Genomic DNA, 23,325 nt, shown 5'->3' with positions numbered 1-23,325 from the left:
TATATATATTGAACCTGCAATCATCTAATCGCTTGTGCTATATGTAGCAGTGCATCAGCACTTCTATGTATAGTGAAGATCATGATATTCTATGAACGCCAGCTAAACTGTCTTTCACAAGAGTATAGAAATGACAGGCACAAGGGTCTTTAACTGACCCTTCGCTCTTATGTTAACAAGTGATCACTTCACGAGTGCGCTTTCAGAGATTAACGGCGGTATTTAACAGGTTAACAGCCTCGGGCCTTGCTTGCTATAATACTTAAGTCAGCCGTTATTTGCTGGGAAAGATGCAGTCTCCGTGTGCAAGCTTGCATCATAGTCAGGGACACAACATAAGAAGTTTGTCGGGTCATGAAGGGGTTAAACATTTAGTGGATTTTTTTTAAATTGTGTACATAGAGCTCTACCTTCTCCATGGTAAATGTCTTTATCTGTCAGCCTGTTCCCCTCTTCTGCTGCGTGAGCTCTATGCAGCTGCTGACAATGTAGTAAAATATCTTTGCATAGTTATTTTTGGACTGTCCTGGCTTTTAACCTCTTAGTCCACGTGCATATGTTGAGTATTTGTTCAAGTTTTTTTTAATCTCGGTATTTCTAAGCCAAAACCAGGAGGGGAATGATCAGAGGAAAAGCTTAACAGAAACACGGGCACCACTTCTGCGTTTTTTTTATCCACTTCTGGTTTTGGCTTATAAATACGCAGGTAAAAAAACTCACCAAATATTCAACGTGTGCACATGGCCTTAAGTCACCAAGCAAAATTTTTCAAATCTGAAATGTCACTTTAGCAATTTTTTTAAACTTTGAGTTGTTATACATTTTAATCCAGTCATACCACACAAAATAGTTAAAGGGGTTGTCCACTACTTGGACAACCCCTTCTCATTGCCCTTGAAAAATAAATAAGCCTATACTCCTTCCCATCGGTGTGGCCGCGGTTCCAGCGATGTCTGTCTGAAGCTACTTTCCCGAGGCCTACACGTCGGCTATGGTTTCTTGCACCCCGCCTTCGGACATTTGAGCAGAAAGTTGGTGCAGTTTTCACATCCTGCTCAGATGTCCAAAAGCGGGGTGCAGAAAGCTGGAGCGGTTTGGCCACCGGGCCCGCGTGTCATAACAATGTCTTGTGGGCCCTGGGAATGTGGCTTCATACAGACATCATTTGAACAGCGGTTGCACCGGAGGTGAGTATAGTCTTATTTATTTACGAGGGCTAACAAGGGAAATGAGTGAATAAATAACATGTACCTTATGACTACCTTACATCAACTGCATTTCTAAAATTAAATTTCTTTGTCGCTCCATTGGGAGACCCAGACAATTGGGTGTATAGCTATTGCCTCCGGAGGCCACACAAAGTATTACACTTAAAAGTGTAAGGCCCCTCCCCTTCTGGCTATACACCCCCAGTGGGATCACTGGCTCACCAGTTTTGTGCTTTGTGCGAAGGAGGCAACACATCCACGCATAGCTCCACTTTTTAGTCAGCAGCAGCTGCTGACTATGTCGGATGGAAGAAAAGAGGACACATATAGTGTCCCCAGCATGCTCCCTTCTCACCCCACTGTATGTCGGAGGTGTTTGTAAGGTTGAGGTACCCATTGCGGGTACGGCGGCAGGAGCCCACATGCTGATTCCTTCCCCATCCCTTTTTACAGGGCTCTGGGTGAAGTGGGATTTACCGGTCTCCAGGCACTGAGACCGTGCTCCATCTACAGCCCCTGGAGAAGATGCTGGATGGAGCGGAGTACATCAGGGACATGGCCCTGCTTCCTCAAGGTACTCTGTGTCCCCGTGCATTTGGCGCTCACACCGCAGCATGCTGGGTGTTGTAGTGCGCCGGGGGACATCAGCGCTGCGGCGCCTGTGCCATGGCCTCATTCAGCTTTGCTGAAGCAGGCTCACTTATGGGAATTGGTCGCGCCGGCCGCTGGGACTGCGGCGCGGCTGGCACTTGTAGTGCGCCGGGGACTTCAGCGCGGCCTGCGCTTTTACGGCGGCCGCGCTGATAACTAGAGTCCCCGGCTTTTGCGGCCTGCTTCCGTTCGTTCCCGCCCCCAGACCTGCCAGTCAGGAGAGGGGCGGGACGCTGGCCACTTCTATGAATCGGTCGCGCCGGCCGCTGGAACTGCGGCGCGGCTGGCACTTGTGGTGCGCCGGGGACTTCAGCGCGGCCCGCGCTTTTACGGCGGCCGCGCTGTTAACTCGAGTCCCCGGCTTCTGGGCCTAGTCTCCCTTCGTTACCGCCCACAGCCCTGACAGTCAGGGTAGGGGCGTGACGCTGCATAGAGCAGAGCTGAGAGCTGGAGTATGTTTTGCATACTCCACCCCTCTCACTGTGTGCACTGTGAATCCGGATTCCCGCACTTTCTCAGGCACGCCCACGGCTTCCTTCTCTACAAGGACACCGGCAGCCATTAGTGTCAGTTTCTGTACGATACAGAGACAAGTGTGGAAGACCCTGGCATTCTGATAGTCACACAATCGCTGTAACAGGCGTTAAGCAGCACCTGTGGTGCTAATCCCACTAGTGCAGAAGTGCACTTATAGATATGCTTGTACTATATACATTGCACTGTTTGGTCGCACGTTGTATATACCCTCCTGGATTATGCGGAGGAGTTATCAGCATATTCTCTGTGTAAAACAAAGGTGCAGAACCACATGTTTTTCTATACAGCTGGTACAGCATGTACGGCTATACGGCCGGCAGGTACATAGACTCCCATTGTACGCACTAATGGCCAGGGGATGAGGACGGTGTCTGCAGTATTTACTGACAGTTTTTCTGAGACTATGGCTATGATACTAGAAGCCTAGCAGTCCGGACATGTCTCTCACAATATGGGCACTGTTGAATCATTGATCCATGGCCCCCCTCAGTGTGAATAACTAACAGCTCCGGGAATGTCACACGCATCCCAGAGTCACGGCTCTGCACGGACGTCAGTCCCAGACAGCCTAAGTGGGCTCGCTATGAGCGGCCTCGGTTTCATCAGGGTCCTAACAGAAGGACTCGCTGTGTAATGAGGCGGAAGTAGCGGCTCAGGATTCTGATCCTGAGACCGCTCTCAATCTGGATACACCTGATTGTGACGCCATAGTAAATAATCTTATAGCGTCCATCTATAGAATGTGGGTTATTTCTCACAGCTCCTCCAGTGGAGGAGTCAGCTTCACGTATTTTTCTGGACCACTCTGCCTTCAGAGAGGCAGTCCAGGAACACCACGCTTATCCAGATATGGGCTTCTCCAAACGGCTTAGGATACACGTTATCCCTGTCCCCTGACTTGGTCAGGGACTGGACCCAGTGTCCCAAGCGGCATCCTCCAATCTCCAGGCTTGTAGCTAGATCCATAGTTGCAGTGGGAGATGGAACTGCAAACTCAAAGATGCCACTGACAGACAGATGGATCTCTGGTCGAAAGCCATCTATGAGGCTGTCGGCGCACCGTTGGCTCCGGCATTCTCTCCCTTGGGGCACTCCAAGCTATTTCAGCTTGTCTTACACAGATTGACACGGTTACACGTACATCTGTGCCGCAGGTGGCATCCTTAACCTCTCAAATGTCTGCATTTGTTTCTTACGCGATTCAGGTTGTCCTGGACTCTGCGAACCGTGCGGCGGTAGCCTCCGCTACTCCGTGTTTTTAAGCAGAGCCTGGTCTGCTCGTTAAGTGAATGGAAGGCAGATTCTGCTTCCAAAAAAGGTTGCCTAACCAGTTGCCCTTTTCTGCTGACCGACTGTTTGGTGAGCGTTGGATGTAACCATCAAACAGTCCAGGGGTAAGGATTCATCCTTTCCTCAGCCCGGACACAACAAACCCCAACAGAGCAAGAGGCAGTCGGGGTTTTCGGCCTTTTCGAGGCTCGGGCAGGTCCCATTTTTCCTCGTCCAATGTGGACTCAAAAGGATCAGAGGAGCTAAGATTCTTAGCGGGCTCAGTCTCGCCCAAAAAAGCGACAGTCTGAAAACCCGCTTCCAAGGCGGCTTCCTCATGACTTGCGGCCTCGGTCGGTAGCAGGCTCTCCCGCCTTGGCGATATTTAGCTGCCATAGGTCAATGACCATTGAGTGTGAGACATTCTGTCTCACGGGTACAGGATAGAGCTCACTTCTCGTCCTCCAACTCGATTCTTCAGAATTTCTCCACCTCCCGGCCGGGCCGCTGCTCTTCTGCAAACAGGGTGCACTCTATAGGCAGAAAGAGTGATGACCCCCGTTCCTCTTCAGGAACAAGGTCACGGTTTTTACCCCAAATTCTTTGCGGTACCTATAACAACGGGCCGTTCCGTCCCGTTCTGGATCTAAAAATGCTCAGCAAGCTCGTGGACACCAGGCGGTTCCGGATGGAATCCCTCCGCCATGTCATCGCCTCAAGGTCCCAAGGATATTTCCTAGCATCATTAGGCATCAAGGATGCTTATCCACACGTGCCGATTGATCCAGAGCACTAGCGTTTCTACGCTTCGTTATAGGAGACGAACACCCTCTGTTCGTAGCTCTACCTTCCGGCTAGCGACAGTCCAACTGGTCTTCGCCAAGGTCAGGGCAGCAGTAGTCACAGTCCTGCACTCTCAGGGTCACTCTGTGGTCCCGTATTTAGACGATCTACTTGTCAAGGCACTCTCTTAGGAAACATGCCAACACTGCCCGAACGTTGCGCTGGAGACTCTCTAGAGTTTTGGGTGGATCATCAACTTTTTAAAGTCAGATCCGACCCCGACCCTATCGATAACATATCTAGGCATAGAGTTTCTTACTCTCTCAGCGATAGTGAAGCTGCCGCTAGACAAACAGCATTCACTACGGGCTGCAAGCTCTTCTTTAAGAACCAGTCGCACACATTGAGACGCCTCATGCACTTCCTACGTAAGATGGTAGCAATGGAGGCAGTTCCTTTCGCGCAGTTTTACTGCGTCCACTACAATGGGACATTCTCCGCCAATGGGACGAGGAGTCGACGTCCCTCAACAGAGTCGTCGTTCTTTCTCAGGCGGCCAAGGAATCTCTACGGTGGTGGCTTCTTCTCACCTCTTGGTCAAAAAGAAGGTCCTTCCTATCCCCGTCCTGGGCGATAGTTACGACAGACGCGAGTCTATCAGGGTGGGGAGCAGTTTTTCTCCACTACAGCGCTCAGGGTACGTGGACTCAGCAAGAGTCCACTCTTCAGATCAATGTTCTTGAACACAGAGCAGTGTATCTTGCCCTACAATCCTTCCAACAGCGGCTGGAAAGCAAGCATATCCGACTTCAGTCGGACAGCTCCACAGCGGTGGCATACATCAACCACCAAGGAAGAACGCGCATCCGGCAAGCCTTCCAGGAAGTCCGGCAGGTTCTGATGTGGGTGGAAGACACGGCATCCACCATATCCACAATTCACATCCCAAGTGTGGAAACTAGGAAGCTGACTTCCTAAGTCGCTGAGGTGTGGCCGAAAGAGTATGGTCTCCTCACCCGGACGGGTTTCAGGAGATCTGGCGCCGCTGACAGAGGCCGGACGTCGATCTAATGGCGTCACGGCACAACAACAATGTGCCAGCTTCATGGCACGGTTTCACAATCATCGAGCTCTGGCGGCAAACGCCTTAGTTCAGCATTGGTCGCAGTTCCAGCTACCTTAGGTGCCACCTCTGGCATTGTTGCCCAGAGTACTGCGCTAGATCAAGACCGACTGCGGCCGCGCCATCCTCGTCGCTACAAATTGGCCGAGGATGTTGTGGTACTCGGTTCTGTGGTGCCTCACGGTAGGCTAACCGGGGGCACTACCAGACCAATCAGACTGGCTGTCTCAAGGGCCATTCTTCCATTTGAATTCTACGGCCCTCAACCGGATGGTGTGGCATTGAGTCCTGGAACCTAGTGTCGTCAGGATTACCTCAGGACGTGGTTGCCACCATGAGACAGGCTAGCATACCAACGTCCGCCAAGATTGAACACAGGACGTGGAAGATGTTCTTATCTCGGTGCTCGGCGCAGGGTGTTTCTCCCTGGCCGGTTGCATCGTCTATGTTTCCTTCCTTCCTGCAATCTAGGTAGGAAAATGGGTTGTCGCTCAGTTCCCTTTAGGGACAAGTCTCAGCGCTATCTGTATTTTTTCAGAAACGACGACTTCCTCAGGTACGCACGTTCCTACGGGGAGTTTGTCTTCTCAGCACTCCGTACAAGCGGCCGTTAGAGCCCTGAGATCTGAACAAGGTTCTAATTGCTCTCCAGATGCCGCCTTTCGAGCCTTTGAAGGATGTCTCCCTTCCCGTTTTTCACGGGAAGTGGCCTTCTAGTAACGGTCTCGTCTCTTAGGAGAGTTTCCGAGCTAGCAACGCTCTCATACAAACTCCCTTCCTGGTCCTTCACCAGGACAGGGTAGTTCTGCGTCCGGTTCCGGAATTTCTCCCTAAGGTGGTATCCCATTTTCATATCAATCAGGATATCACCTCACCTTCTTTGTGTCCTCGTCCAGTCCATCAATTTCAGAAAGATTTGCATCTGTTGGTTCTGGTGAGAGCACTCAGGTTCTACTTCCCGCATGGCGCTCCTGCGCCACCCGGATGCACTCTTTGTCCTTGTCGCTGGTCGGCGTAAACAGTCGCAAGCTTCCAGATCCACCCTTGCTCGGGGGCTCGAGGAACCAATTCTTGAAACCTACAGTTCTACTGGGCTTCTGGTTCTCTCAAGGCCGAAGGCCCATTCTACCAGAGCCGTGGGTGCATCCTGGGCATTACGGCACCAGGCTACGACTCAGCAGGTGTGTCAGGCACCCACCTGGTCGAGTCTACTTACTTTTACCAAGCATTATCAGATGCATACCTACGCTTCGGCAGACGCCAGCCTAGGTAGATAAGTCATTCAGGCGGCGGTTGGCCACCTGTAGGAGAGGGCCGTTTGACGGCCCTATCATGAGGTATTCTTTTACCCACCCAGGGATTGCTTTTGGACATCCCAATTGTCTGGGTCTCCCAATGGAGCGACAAAGAAGAAGGGAATTTTGTTTACTTACCGTAAATTCCTTTTCTTCTAGCTCCAATTGGGAGACCCAGCACCCGCCCTGTTTTCTCGGGGTTTTTCTGTTTTTTCGGGTACACATGTTGTTCATGTGGTATGGTTCAGTTCTCCGATGTTTCCTCGGATTGAATTGGTCTTTAAACCAGTTATTGGCTTTCCTCCTTCTTGCTTTGGCACTAAAACTGGTGAGCCAGTGATCCCACTGGGGGTGTATAGCCAGAAGGGGAGGGGCCTTACACTTTTAAGTGTAATACTTTGTGTGGCCTCCGGAGGCAATAGCTATACACCCAATTGTCTGGGTCTCCCAATTGGAGCTAGAAGAAAAGGAATTTACGGTAAGTAAACAAAATTCCCTTCTTTTACTTAGTTAGAATGTTAGAAGCTAAACCACAAAAAGAGGAATTATCCCCCAAAAATTCAGAAAAATTCACAGCACGAAAGGGCAACAATGTTTACCTGCCCAGGCCACAGAAGCAAATGCACTCACAGGATGCAGCTAAACCCCTTAATAAAGATGTAGGCAACAGGTGCAAAACACTGATGGAGCAGCCACTCACACACTGTCACTCCATGGAGGGGGTGATTGCTTAGTATTAAAATTGCACACAAATGGCTTGTATGGGGCGTCGTTCACACATGTAGGTGCACAGTGTCTGTCTTACAGCCTATTGATGATGCCCATAGTTTTAGAATAGGTGGGCTGCCCAGTACTATATAAGTGACCACACAGGAATGTAGACCCTAGTTTACAAGGCCTACATTAATGGGCCTGGCTGCATCCTGTGTAAAGATATAAGTGCAAAAAAATATATATCAGGTATTAGTTGATATTTTGGTCAAGATACGGATGCTCACAACCCAATGTCAAGGGACTGGACAGCCCGCCTACTCTAATAGCATGGGCATCATCAATAGGCTGTAAGCCAGACAGTGTGCACCTACATGTGTGAACGGCGCCCTATACAAGCCATTTGTGTGCAATTTTAATACTAGGCAATCACCTCCTCCATGGACTGGCCGTGTGTGAGTGATTGCTCCACCAGTGTTTTCCTCCTATTGCCTCCCTCTTTATTAAGGGGTTTTGCTGTGTCCTGTGAGTGCATTTTTTTTCTGCAGAATGTTAGAAGATTTGAAAACATAGCATACATGTTTCATTTCTCCAAGGAAGTTTTCAAAACTTTTTTTTTTTCTTTTGGTGTGGAATCTCTATGTTGGAAGCCCCCAAAAGTGATACCGTTTTTAAAACTACACCTCTCAACATATTCACAACTGCTGTCAGGAAGTTTATTAACTCTTCAGATGCTGTTTAGGAATTAATGCAAAGTGGAATGACAAATTTTATTTTTAAAACTAAAATGTTGCTAACTTCTGAACAGGCCACTATAGCTGGCAGACTTAGGCCATTACTTGGCCTTGGATTGCCTTGGCAATCCTCAGGACCACACAATAGCGATATCAGAGAACCAATGGGGTTAAGAGTGAGCCCCCTACTCTGTTATCCATCTAGATGCCGTTGTTACTGTTGACAGCAGCATCTAAGAGGTTACATGGGCATGGTTGGTGCCTACCCCAATTGTGGCTGATGCAGCGGTAGTGTACAGCCGACAGCTGCTACATTTTTCCCCATCGGAAAATATGCTATTCTCTTCTATTTCAAGTCAGTAAAGACGTATTGGTGGTCACTGAGAGGTTAAGGCTTTGGACAATCTGTGCATTTTTAAGCTATAACCTCCTGATATTTTTCCAGATATTTACTTATTCTTTGATTGCAAACATTTTTGATTAATCAAACATTTTATATCTATTACAAAAGGTATATGCTTGGGGTTATAATAATTCTGGACAAGTTGGATCTGGCTCTACTGCAAATCAGCCAATTCCTAGAAGAGTAACCAGCTGTCTACAGAATAAGATTGTTGTTGGCATTGCTTGTGGTCAGATGAGCTCCATGGCTATAGTGGACAACGGTGAGGTAAGAGAAGTTGATGTGGCAGTTTTTGTTATACTCTGCTTTTTTTTGGTTTCAAAATTTGGAGACATTGTACTCCAACAATATCAGTAAGTTGGGTGATGGATGGCTTAAAATAGTTTTTCTTCTACAATAAAGTTCTGTGGAACCACCATCACAAAGCGCTGCAGACAAAGTATGGATTAAATGACTTGTCTAAAAATTATAAATGGTTAAAATTGCAAAGTGCTTATAAAAACAAAGAACTTTACTTGTACATAAAAAAATCTTCTCAGTTCTCAGGAATGGAGGGATTTTTAATTTTTCACAATACTGCCTATCAGTGGCGACCAATCCTCCTAGGCAAAGAATGCAACGCATGCGATCTCTTTGCTGTAGAATTTGTAAGGCGCTCCAGTGCCCCTGTGCTGTTTTGATGCTGTCTCTGCTAGCATTATTGGAGAGCGCGAAGTTAAGATCAGTAGCTCATACCCCACTTTTGAAAAAAAGAAAGAGGGACAAACCATTACATGGCCATGTCTATTTTCCATTTCTTACTACTCTGGTAGAAGGAAATGTCAGATTGGCAGTAGAAGGAAGGTACTTTTTGGAGAAGCCTGAGACTGCAGGGTGTAGACCCAAATCTGGGAGTGTCCAGCTGTATAGGGACTAGAGATGAGCGCATAAATTCACGGACTCTGGTCCAGTGGTACTGCCTGCAATGCAGCCTCAAGTATACCAGATACTCCCATGCTAATCTATGTAGGCTGTGACTCATAGCTTTAGTTACTGCCTGCAGAGATAGAGGTCATGGATACAAGAAAAGATTAAATTGTTGATTTAATTAATGTAAATGTGTGCAAAGTAGAGAAATGCCAATCCCGTCCTCAGAGGAACTACGGTACCATGAAGATGCTGAAGAGCATGAGTGGTGAAAGTTGGGACAAAGCCCTAACATGCCGGGATAGCGGGACTGACCCCTTAAATCGGGACAGTTCCATATGAATCCGGGATGGTTGGGGAGGTATGCAGTAGCTCAATCATGCCACTACATTAAAAGGTTACACTTCCCTGATGAGTGTTCTTGTAAAAACACTTGTTAAAAGGTTAGTTCGCTTTTTACAATTTTGTTGCTTGACATTTTCCCTGATGTTTAGCTGATCACAAGGTGATCCTGCCTCTTGGACAGCCTTATATCAGCTGTAATCTACTAGGGAGCCAGCCATCAAATGATCACCCTAAACATCATTATCACAGCGATATGAACGTGCCAAGCACTCAATTGTCAAAACTTTATATAAAATGCATTGAGAGCTGTTTTCTGGCAGTACCTCTTTAAGTTACCTTTATAGTTTGCTGCTAATCTCTGACAGTATCAAATGTGGCTGTAATCAAACAAACAATGGCTAATTTTCATGGATGACACAGTGATGGAGCATGTAGAGGTCCACGCCACATGTCTTTGGTAAAAAATGTCCAGTTATATATATAATATTCTGCTGTTCTCTAACAAGCAGCTTAATGGCAAAATTTACAACAGGTGTTTTATCCATGAATCACCCAATAAAATTTCAGGGTTTACCAGTCCTCCTCATCAGGCTGTTCACATTTTGACATCATGAAAACAAGACGACACTTACCACTTGATCAACAGTACCTTGCGTTGCGAGGCTTCAAGCAGGATATTCTCAGAATGAAGTGGTGACTGAGCTATAGGAGTGTCAGAGTTTCATCAGCAGGTTGTAACAGAGATACAGAGAGACTGGAAGAGTCACAACCCATACTGATGACCACTTCATTGTGAACAATACCCTTTGGAATCAGATGATGAATGCCACACAACTCCAGTCACATGTAAAGAGGTGAAGGCCACCCAAGTGTCATGTCAGACCATTTGAAACCATTTACTTCTGCATGTTATACCACCTGCAAGGCTTCCTGACCACTCTTGCATGGGCCAGGGAGCATCTACGCTGGACGAGGAACCAGTGGACCTCACTGTTGTTCACTGTCGAAAGTTAATTTAAATGGAGCGGAAATGATGGCTGCCAATGATGTTGGAGATGTCAAGGAGAGCCTATGCATCAGCCATTGTTGTCACCAGACGAGACTACTGGCAGTGGTTCGTGTGGGCAGATGTGTCTAGTCAATACAGAACTGCCCTACACTTTATGAATGGTACAGTGACAAGACCCTACTACTGTAATAACCTCATTAATACAGTCATTGTGTCTGCATGAACACCACATGCCCAATTTCATTTTCGTGGACAACAATGCTCCAGCTCATCGAGGTCTCCTCATTAGGGAATGGCTGTTGGAGACTCGGGTACCTCAAGTGGAGCATTTTTTTTTGTTTGTGAAAAATACGGATAGAGCATGTATGTGAAACATGAAAGTCTGAGTAAGGCCTAGTCAAGGTTCGCAGATGAGGGTATTTTCCAAATTGTTTGATTAGTTTTAGCACCTACACATTAGCAATTATGGTCTAATCTGTGGACTTTATCATAATTAGGATTGCAAGTAATTTTATTGTTTACATAATGGCATCTCCTACAGGCTGCAGTTTTTATACCCCCTGCAGTACATTGTTGTGCATGTCTGGACCCCTAGGATTAGGCTTATTTAGTTACTTAGGTCTTGTCAACTTGGGGGGTTAAAGAGGAATGAGTCCATTATAAAATTAGAGCCCACACACGTTAGAGTGGCACTTCAGTGATCCTTCTTGCTTTTGTACCTTGCTGTACAGCAATTCCCACACCCAAGAGTCATTGCTGATCAGTTTGACACGTAAGTGCTAAGAAGGGCCCATATTCACAACTACTTGCTCAACATGGCTATGGCATGTAACATACACTAGTGAAAAGACTTCATCTGCATGTGTCAGTGTAAAGAACTGAAATGAAACAAAAATATGAAATTACTGAAATAAATAGAAAATGACATACACACTGAGTTTAATTTGATGCAATAGTTTTTTTTTTGTTTTTTTTTTTTTAACCTTTTTAGGTTGTAGCAATAAATTGCTGAACTTTTATATCCAAACGCCTCAGTACCTTTTAATTTACTTTGTCTGTATCTCAAGCCCAGTAAAGGCTTTCACTTTCTGTGCCGAAGATATTTACAGCCTATCTATGGGAGCTGGTAAACCTTTTTTTTTTTTAACTTTTTGAGCGTTTTGGGTAACCTGTTTAAAAGGAACCTGTCACCTACTCTCCTGCACGGCTGTCGTATATGTTCCGGTCCGATGAGTGTTGCTGCACCCGGGTTCAGCACCTCCTCCATCTTATGCGATCACCGTCCTCCTTCTTTCGTGTGGATGTCCATCCTACATCATCCACACAGTGCCTTTTGTTGCGATCCTGCGCAGACACACTTTGCTCTTCCCTGCTGAGGGCATAGAAAAGTACTGTAATGCGCAGGCATTCTTTGACCTTTCCGTACCTTAGGGTAGAGCAAAGTGCGCATTCAAAGGGGTGCAATGGAGGGCATTGTGTGGATGATGTAGGATGCATCATCCACTTGAAGCAAGAATGACGGTGATCGAAAGGATAGAGCAAGCGCCGTACCCAAGGGCAGTGACTCCCACTGTATTGCACCTCCCCACAGGTGAGTAGGTGACAGGTTCCCTTTTAAACTTGCCTATAGGAAGCAAGCGGTCATATGAACTCATTCCTGATTACGGCCAGTGTAAATGGGTCCTAAGTGGTAATTGTAATTTTTGATGTACAGTGGAACCTTGGTTAACGAGAACAATCCGTTCTGGGAGTGTGCTTGTTAACCAAGTTACTCGTTCAGCAAAGCAAGTTTTCCCATAGGAAATTATTGCAATGCAGACAATTCGTTCCACAACTTGTTAAATGTCCCATCCTGGTGCCCTATTGTGCCATTCCACACACGTACAAACACACACAAACACAGATTATGCTCACCTTACCTTCCGTTCCCTCGCCGGTCTCCTGGAACTTGCAGTTCACCCGTACAAGACATGTATCAGATAACCAAGGCGACAGATGCCGGAACTTCCGCACTCAGCATGCTGACGTCAAAGACAGGAGCCGCTTGCCTCTGATTGGCCAGCGCACTGCATTTGAGTAGCGCCTGACAGGGGAAGTTCCTCCCTCATCGCGATGGTTACCGGATACATATCCTGTGGAGGGAGGACCTTCCCCTGTCAGCCTCTACTCAAAGGCAGCGCGCTGGCCAATCAGAGGTAAGCGGCTCCTGCCTTTGAGGTCAGCGCGCTGGGAGCTGAAGGTCCGGCATCGGTCTCCTTGGTTACCCGATACATGCAAGTTCCAGGAAGCCGGCGAGGGAACGGAAGGTAAGGTGAGCATAATACTGTATGTGCGTACGTGCGTGTTTGTTTGTGTGTTTGTGCGTGCTTGTGTGTGTTTGTGTGGACTGCAAGAGCGGGTTAGAGCGCGGTGGATGTACGGAACCGGAAGTGTGTGCGGTGAGTATTTTGCTCTTACAGCAAAGCTTGCTCGTAAACCGAGTTACAAATTGACAGAAAGCCTTCCTCGTTAGGCGAAATACTCGCTAACTGGGTTACTCGTTAAGTGAGGTTCCACTGTATATACATCTGGCGAAATGAGTATTGAACACAGCATCAGTTTTAATATATCTGTAAAGGTTCTATTGGCATGAAATTTTCACCATATGTCAACAACAACCCATCCAATCCACACAGGCAAAGAAATCAAATCAAATCATAGCTGTTCATTAATTTAGTAATGTATAACAATGAGAAATGACACAGGGAAAAGTATTGAACACACTTGCTGAAATTTAATATCTCGTACAAAAGCCTTTGTTGGTGATGACTGCTTCAAGACACCTCTTGTATGGAAAGACTAGTCGCATGCATTGCTTAGGTATGGTGGTGTGATTTCGGCCCATTCTTCCACACAAACACTGTTCCAAACTTGAAGGTTCCGTGGGCTCCTTTTATGAACACTGAGCTTCAGTTCCTACCATACATTTATTTGATTCAAGTGAGATGATTGGCTGTGGCATTCCAGAGAAATCAATTGAGATTTTCCTTGGCTGTCTGTTTATTTTTTATTTATTTTAAATTTAATTTTTTATTTTTCTTTTTTAAATTTCAAAAATAAACAGCGTGGGGTACCTGTCTTCTTCTGTACTCAGTATCAAAATACTGGGGATAGTCATAACATTAATGAGCAGACCCGGAAGCAGTGTGTCAGCCGCACGGAAACTCGATAGTTGAGTCATAACATATTTGGCCCGATTTATTTATTTATTTACTTTTGGTTTTTTTTGGGCCAATATTTCTTTAGAATTCCTCTCACTAACTTGTGTGACTTATTAAACGTGGTTCTAAAGATATATTTAACATCCTTATTCACTAGAACTTTTTCTTTATTAAAATTGGTAATATAAGAATTTATGGAATATTCACTTGCATATGACCACATTTTAATAAGTGATATATAATTATGGTTATATTTTTGCTCTAATGCTGTAATCAAATGCTGTAATGTTTTAAATAGAGTTTATTACTGAGTAATCTGGATCATTACCCTTGGGGGCTAAATGTATTGATTTGACTGTGCCCACCTTTTTGGCTACTTAATGGTAACAAAGATGGTGTGTCGTTTATACCTGATAAAAATGGCGGATCACTATTAAAACGCATTGTATTGAATAAATTCTATTCATATAAAAAAATGTATATTCGTTCATAAGGGAGCCATGACAGCGTCCGTCTGTCATCAGACTTTTTCATTTCTCTGGATCCCATCTCTACTAAGGGCACATTTATATGGAATTGTACCATGTCCGCTAATGTGCTCACTTACTACATGCACCTGCAATCCACTCTTTACTGGCATTAAGCTAGTGCAAGAACTCTATAGCTGGCACAATGTGTTACACAGGACAAGGAGCACGTACAGCTGTCGTTATATCACAACCACTCTTTCTGCCTGTTGGGGGCAGTATATCACTGCTTCTACAAGGGAGTGTTGGAGCAAGATGCTGGCATTCATCTTCAGTGGCACCATATCGTATTACCCAGCTTGTTTCCTAAGAGTTCTGACCCTGCAGGGGCTGTTCAGCATCTCTTCTGCAGGGCTCCTTCCTAAAGTGTGTGTGTGTGTGTATATATATATATATAGATATAGATATAGATATAGATATAGATATAGATATAGATATAGATATATATATATATATTATATATATATATATATATATATATATATATATATATATATATATAACACACACACACACATCATATTATTATTATTTATTATTATAGCGCCATTTGTTCCATGGCGCTTTACAAGTGAAAGAGGGTATACGTACAACAATCATTAACAGTACAAAACAGACTGGTATAAGAGGAGACAGGACCCTGCCCGCGAGGGCTCACAGTCTACAGGGAATGGGTGATGGTACAGGAGGTGAGGACAGAGCTGGTACACATACACATTATAGATATATAGATATATATATATAGACTAGAAGGTGGCCCGATTCTACGCATCGGGTATTCTAGAATTTACGTATTGTGTAGTTCATGTATGATTTTTGTTATATATATATATATATATATATATATATATATATATATATATATATATATATATATATATATATATATATATATATATATATATATATATATATATATATATATGTTGTTGTGTGTAGTTACCAAGTGTTTGTGTAGGGCGCTGTACATGTTCTGAGTGTCGCGGGGGGTGAGAGCGGTGTTGTATGTGTGTTGCGTTGTTTGTGGAGCGCTGTGTGTCTGTAGCGTTGTGTGTGTGTGTTGTGCGGTTTGTGTGGGTGTGGTGTGTTTTGGGGGGAGGTATGTTTTGAGCAATGTGTGTGTTGTGCAGTATGTGCGTATATTTGTGTGTGCAGCGTTGTCTGTGTGTGTGGGTGTCTGTGTAGGGCGTTGTTTGTGATTCCTAGTGTGTGTGTGTTGTGCAGTGCGCGTGTGTGTGTGTGTTGGGGGGAGGTGTGCACCTCCCATCGTGCTCCATCCCCCATGCTGCGCACCCCCCATCGTGCTGCATCCCCCATGCTGCGCACTCCCAAACGTGCTCCATCCGCCATGCTGCGCACTCCCAAACGTGGTCCATCCGCCATGCTGCGCACTCCCAAACGTGCTCCATCCACCATACTGCGCACTCCCCATCGTGCTGCATCCCCCATGCTGCGCACTCCCAAACGTGCTCCATCCGCCATGCTGCGCACTCCCCATCGTGCTCTATCCGCCATGCTGCACACTCCCAAACGTGCTCCATCCGCCATGCTGCGCACTCCCAAACGTGCTCCATCCGCCATGCTGCGCACCCCCTATCATGCTCCATCCGCCATGCTGCGCACTCCCAAACGTGCTCCACCCGCCATGCTGCGCACTCCCAAACGTGCTCCATCCGCCATGCTGCGCACTCCCAAACGTGCTCCATCCGCCATGCTGCGCACTCCCAAACGTGGTCCATCCGCCATGCTGCGCACTCCCAAACGTGCTCCATCCGCCATGCTGCGCACTCCCAAACGTGCTCCATCCGCCATACTGCGCACTCCTCATCGTGCACCATCCGGCATGCTGCGCACTCCCAAACGTGCTCCATCCGCCATGCTGCGCACTCCCAAACGTGCTCCATCCGCCATACTGCGCACTCCCAAACGTGCTCCATCCGCCATACTGCGCACTCCCCATCGTGCTACATCCGTCATGCTGCGCACTCCCAAACGTGCTCCATCCGTCATGCTGCGCACTCCCAAACGTGCTCCATCCGCCATGCTGCGCACCCCCCATCATGCTCCATCCGCTTGGGAGTGCGCAGCATGCCGGATGGTGCACGATGGGGAGTGCGCAGTATGGCGGATGGAGCACGTTTGGGAGTGCGCAGTATGGCGGATGGAGCACGTTTGGGAGTGCGCAGCATGGCGGATGGACCACGTTTGGGAGTGCGCAGCATGGCGGATGGACCACGTTTGGGAGTGCGCAGCATGGCGGATGGACCACGTTTGGGAGTGCGCAGCATGGCGGATGGACCACGTTTGGGAGTGCGCAGCATGGGGGATGCAGCACGATGGGGAGTGCGCAGTATGGCGGATGGAGCACGTTTGCTCAGCCTCTCTCCTTCCAGCCTCCCTCAGCATCAGCCTCCCCCTCCCAGCCTTCCCCAAGATCAGCCTCTCTGCTCCCAGCCTCCTCCAGCACGCCGTGCTCCTCTGCCGACACTCACCCACACCCGATCGCATCCACTCACCCACACAACCGATCGCATCCACTCACCCACACAACCGATCGCATCCACTCACCCACACAACCGATCGCATCCACTCACACACACCCGATCGCATACACTCACACACACAGACACTGACGATATTGCACATACGCGCTGATACTCACAACATCCGGGGATATCACATGCTTCTGGCCATGTGATCCTCCGTCAGGTCCTGGAAGCTCACAGCACAATATCGCCGCCGAGAAGCAAGCGATATCCCAGGATGTTGTGAGTATTTGGATGCGATGTGATGTGTGTGTGTGTGAGTGAGTGTGATCTGATTTGTGTGTGTGTGTGTGCTGTTATGTTATGTATGTTCCGCAGCTGCAGGACCTTGATGTGTGGATGCGATGTGATGTGTGTGTGAGGTGTGTATGAGAGTGAGTGTGAGCCGGTGTACACTGGTAACTATGATACACATCGGGTAACTAAGGGACCTTAGTTACCCGATGTGTATAATGGTTACCAGCTTTCACGGCCTCCGTTAAGATCCCAGCATCGCAAGGTTATGTCTGGCGCTGCCGGGATCCTGACGGAGCCGGTGTAGAAGCAAGCGATATCCCAGGATGTTGTGATGTGTGGATGTGATGTGTGAGGTGTGTGTGAGAGTGAGTGTGATCTGATGTGTGTGTGTACTCACCTGGGAATCGGAGCCCCGTGTCAGTTGGGCCACAGCGAGCGTGCATTGCGTGAGGGGGGCGGGGCCTGCAGAGAGCCGGGGCGAGAGGCCAATCCGTGTGGGGGGGCGGGGCCATGGCGAGCCCAGCGGCCAATCAGCTTTGTGTCCCCGTAAGGACACAATTTCGGAGCATGACAGACAGACAGACAGACAGAATAAGGCAATTATATATATAGATAGATAGATAGATAGATAGATAGATAGAGATGATTATATATAGAGATTTATATAAAAATATGTGTGTGTGTAAAAAGAACTCTCTTAAAAGGTTTGTCCCCTAAATACACAGGATAAATGTGTAATTGCTTTTGGTCTGACCACTGGGACTCCCACAGTCCTGAGAACAGGGGTCTCAAAGTCCCCCTTGTGAATGAAGTGTTTGAGCATATGTGAAGACTTAAAGGGTTACTCCCATCTCTAAGATACTATCTCAATATATAGTAGGCTTAATATTAGCAAATACCTCAAATTAGAAATGTAGTATATTTCTCTTGCTATACTGTCTGTTACTTCATGTGCAGGGCATTGCAGCTTAGGTATCCATGGTTACAACCACTCATAGTGACAGTTGCTTGTGGTTGTAACCATAGATACCTAAGATGCAATGCCCTGAACATGAGGTATGAGATACGGCTATAACAAGAGAAATATACTACATTTCTAATTGGAGGTATTTGTTAATATTTATGACTACATATTGGGTTAGGATCTTAGAGATTGGAATCACCATTTAATGGAGAAAGGATCACAAATGCGCCATTCACGCAGAGGACATTGGGATTCCTATCCTGAAGATCTCCGTGTCTGGACACCATGCAATCACTCCTTTTATTATTTATCCTGTGTGTCGGTGGTATATGTTACATGTGGACACTATATTAAAATCTTTGGTTTTGTATAAAGTGTGAAATCATGTAATCTGAGCTCAATGGCAGCACCTGTTCAGCTTCTGTTATGTATGGCATAAATATGTTGACGCTTCCCTCTCCCACAGGATGTATAGAAGATTCAGGAGTCTAGTAAAGTGAAAGTTAGGGAAATTTACAGAGTATAATAAACTGTAAATTCCCTTTAGAGAATAATGTCTGCACTTGCACAGTCCATTCTTAGCATCTGGGTTTTGTAACAGACTGATAAAATAGTGCAGTGATAGCAGCAGCTGCTTTATTCCTGGCTCTGCCAGTAATCACAGATAACACTGTATTTATCTTTCTTTTTCTTTGATAAGGTTTATGCGTGGGGCTACAACGGAAATGGACAGCTAGGGTTGGGCAACAGTGGAAACCAGCCAACGCCGTGCAGAATAGCTGCTCTTCAAGCTATTCGTGTGATACAGGTGTGTTTACTCAACGATTTACTGTAATTTAAAGGGCTGGCGTCGCTAATAAAATGGGTTTATTGCTAATTTTGTTGTTTAATTGCTGTGAAACTTGCCACACGATTTAATCTTTGGAGGAGAAGATAATCACATACAGGCTTAAAGCTGGTGTCACACATAACGACGACGACAACGACGTCGCTGCTACGTCACCATTTTCTGTGACGTTGCAGCGACGTCCCGTCGCTGTCGCTGTGTGTGACATCCAGCAACGACCTGGCCCCTGCTGTGAGGTCGCCGGTCGTTGCTGAATGTCCAGCTTCATTTTTTGGTCGTCACTCTCCCGCTGTGACACACACATCGCTGTGTGTGATAGCGAGAGAGCGACGAAATGAAGCGATCAGGAGCCGGCACTGGCAGCTGCGGTAAGCTGTAACCAGCGTAAACATCGGGTAACCAAGGGAAGACCTTTCCCTGGTTACCCGATGTTTACGCTGGTTACCAGCCTCCGCTCTTGCTGCCAGTGCCGGCTCCTGCACTGTGACATGTGGCTGCAGTATGCATCGGGTAATTAACCCGATGTATACTGTAGCAAGGAGAGCAAGGAGCCAGCGCTAAGCAGTGCGCGCGGCTCCCTGCTCTCTGCACTGTGACATGTAGCTGCAGCACACATCGGGTTAATTAACCCGTTGTGTACTGTACCTAGGAGAGCAAGGAGCCAGCGCTAAGCGCGGCTCCCTGCTCTCTGCACATGTAGCACAGCGACGTTATGATCGCTGCTTCTGCTGTGTTTGACAGCTAAGCAGCGATCATAACAGCGACTTACAAGGTCGCTGTTACGTCACCGAAAATGGTGACGTAACAGCGACGTCGTTGTCGCTGTCGCTTAGTGTGACACCAGCTTAAGTCTCCATACACGTTAGATATTGTTGGTTGAAGAATGATTTGGTTAATCATTTGGCCAGCAGCCATCTCGCTCATGTCTCCCATTCATGGGTGTGCTCTTGTATTCCGAGCTTGATTCTGCCAGACATCTCTGGCAACAACTTATTTCTTAGAGAACAATATGCATTGACAGTCCAGAACTGGAAATTTCAAATACTTCTCTCCACTGACCTAATCTGTCCATACAAATTAAAAGGGTTATCCACTACTTGTACAACCCCTTCCAAATCTGAGTGTTTGCCCCGTTAAGATAAAAAAAAGCTTATACTCTCCTCCCGTGCTCCCACTTTTCACTCTTCTGGGGCTCACACGAGGTTACAGCACGTGAGCCCTACACCCAATCAGTTCTGGCTTCCCTCTCCCAGTCTTCATCTGAATCGAACATGAGTAGGACGTAAGAGCTGCGGCTGCTGTCTCACTTCCTATTAATGTCTGATTTGCCCAAAACACGGGGAAAGTGAAGCAGGCGCTGATTTGGTGTAGGGGTCTTGTGACGTAACAACATTGTGTGAGTCCCAGGAGAGCAGGTGCCGACACCAATGAAAGGTGCCGGCACGGGAGGTGAGTAGCTGAGGGCAGATCAAAGTGCGCCTGTGCAGAACCGCAATGCCGGCCTGTGTGGATGACGTAGGACACATCATCCATACTCTGCTGGGTAGAAGGAGGACAGAGATCGCCACAGAGAGGAGGCACCGGACCTGAGAGCAACGACTCCCATCTGACCTGAACGCCCCCTAGGTGAGTATAAAAAGTGATTTTTACATTCTACAGTGCGGCCTGGGCTCATATATATATATATATATATATATATATATATATATATATATATATATATATATATATATATATATATATATATATATATATATATATATATATATATATATATATATATATATATATATATATATATACAGTATTCTGGAATGCTGTATATAAGAGCTCACTGGTGGTGGCCGTAGCTTATAATCGCCAAATCTGGTGACAGGTTCCTAATAATAATAATAATTAATTAATAATAATTATAACAAGAACAACAATATTATATAGATTTTATTTTTTAGATTTGTTTTTTTTTTCTTTTTTACTCCATGTCTGTGCTGGGGTTTTTTTTTTTATGCTCCTGTTTAATTTGATGGTTAAATATTATTTTATTTATTTATTTTTTTTTTTTCCTGGCACAAACGTTCAAGAATTGACATGATTACTTATTTTTATATATTTTTTTGCCCCCATGCTGAAGGAAAAAAATGGAAAAGAGCAGCGCCTGAGCTTGCTCAAACATTATTTGATTCCCTTTTTTTTTTTTCTCTTTTTTTTCATTGGAATTATGTAGCGAAATCTTGTACAAAATCCTACATCTAAAGACCTGTGTATCAAAATCGGCATGTAATACAAGTGTATTTTATCGCTCTCCCTGTGTAGTTGGTGAAATTGGCAGTGGGAATAGTCTGCAATGTGTGAACGTCACCTCATTCATCATTTTTATTTTTTTTTTTATGTTGCTATCCATTGTCTTGCAGATTGTGTGTGGCTATGCGCATACTCTGGCGCTGACAGATGAAGGTGTAATGTATGCTTGGGGAGCCAACTCTTATGGCCAGTTAGGAACAGGAAATAAAAGTAACCAGTCCTACCCTGTTCAAGTATGTGTAGAGAAAGAAAGGTAGGTGGATGGCAGCTTATTTTTGGTGCCGATATTAAAAATATATGATTTATTGTATAAATGGTTGCAAGTTCCCCATGTTGGCACACAGGGCTGCAGAAAGCTTAGACATTCATCACATATTCTCGGAAGCTCTTTCATCCCAATCGAAAGCCCTTATTGCTTCTCAGTACAGCAGTGGAAGATCCACAGATTACTATTTCTAATGTAGAAGATATAGTTCCTCTTATTTAGGGTGTCTTGTTCTGCCACTTAAGGTACCGTCACACTAAGCGATGCTCCAGCGATCCCACCAGCAACCTGACCGGGCAGGGATCGCTGGAGCGTCGCTACACGGGTTGCTGGTGAGCTGTCAAACAGGCAGATCTCACCAGCAACCAGTGACCAGCCCCCAGCGATGCGTGGAAACGATGCTGCGCTTGGTAACTAAGGTAAATATCGGGTAACCAACCCGATATTTACCTTGGTTACCAGCGCACACCGCTTAGCGCTGGCTCCCTGCACTCCTAGCCAGAGTGCACATCGGGTTAATTACCCGATGTGTAGTCTGGCTATGTGTGCAGGGAGCCGGCACTCACAGCGTGAGAGCGGCGGATGCTGGTATCGAAGGTAAATATCGGGTAACCAAGGAAAGGGCTTCTTGGTTACCCGATATTTACATTGGTTACCAGCGTCCGTAGAAGCCGGCTCCCAGCTCCCTGCACATTTAGTTGTTGCTCTCTCGCTGTCACACACAGCGATCTGTGCTTCACAGCGGGAGAGCAACAACTAAAAAATGGTCCAGGACATTCAGCAACACCCAGCGACCTCACAGCAGGGGCCAGGTTGTTGCTGGATGTCACACACTGCAACATCGCTAGCAACATCGCTGTTGCGTCACAAAAGTCCTGCCTCAGCAGTGATGTGGCTAGCGATGTTGCTTAGTGAGACGTGGCCTTTAGGGTACTTTCACACTTGCGTTCAGCGGAGTCCGTCACTATGGAGAATAGCGCAGTCCGTTAACGCACTGCGCTATTCTCCATAGACTTGTATGGACAACGCACTGTAACGCAAGTGTCAGCATTGTATCCGCTGGATGACGCAGCGTCGTTATTTTGACGCTGCGTCGGGCGGAATGAACGCTGCATGTAACGTTTTTTTGAGCAGCGGAAACCTTTATTTTTCACTTGTCATGCTCTTCTTTTTTTTTTTTAATCACAAACTTTATTTTATTTCTCGGTGGCCGAACGTTCAGCTGAGCGCTATAACATGCCAGCGGCCGGGCGATCAGCTGAACGTTCGGCCACCGAGAAATGTTATAGCGTGCTCGGCCGCCGGCATGTGAGGGCGCTCAGCTGATCGCCCGGCCGCCGGCATGTCAGGGCGCTCAGCTGATTGCCCGGCCGCCAGCATGTTATAGCGCTCAGCCGCCGGCATGTCGGGGTGCTCAGCTGATCCCCCGGCCGCCGGCATGTTATAGCGCTCAGCTAAGCGTTC

General features: G+C 46.7%; 1 protein-coding gene across 4 annotated transcripts in view; it reads left to right on the top strand.

Annotated features, from left to right (window-relative positions):
• RCBTB2 (RCC1 and BTB domain containing protein 2) overlaps positions 1-23,325 on the top strand; it is a 98,166-nt gene that overhangs the window by 43,228 nt on the left and 31,613 nt on the right. For all 4 annotated transcript variants that reach the window (XM_075336897.1, XM_075336896.1, XM_075336895.1 and 1 more), the window contains exons 6-8: positions 8,823-8,981; positions 19,149-19,256; positions 21,707-21,849. In XM_075336897.1, the coding sequence (XP_075193012.1) occupies positions 8,823-8,981; positions 19,149-19,256; positions 21,707-21,849 (410 nt within the window). The remainder of the gene's footprint in view (positions 1-8,822; positions 8,982-19,148; positions 19,257-21,706; positions 21,850-23,325) is intronic.

Source organism: Anomaloglossus baeobatrachus, chromosome 2 (assembly GCF_048569485.1).
Source record: "Anomaloglossus baeobatrachus isolate aAnoBae1 chromosome 2, aAnoBae1.hap1, whole genome shotgun sequence".
NCBI classification, from domain to species: Eukaryota; Metazoa; Chordata; class Amphibia; order Anura; family Aromobatidae; genus Anomaloglossus; species Anomaloglossus baeobatrachus.
This window is presented reverse-complemented; position numbering and strand designations above follow the sequence as displayed.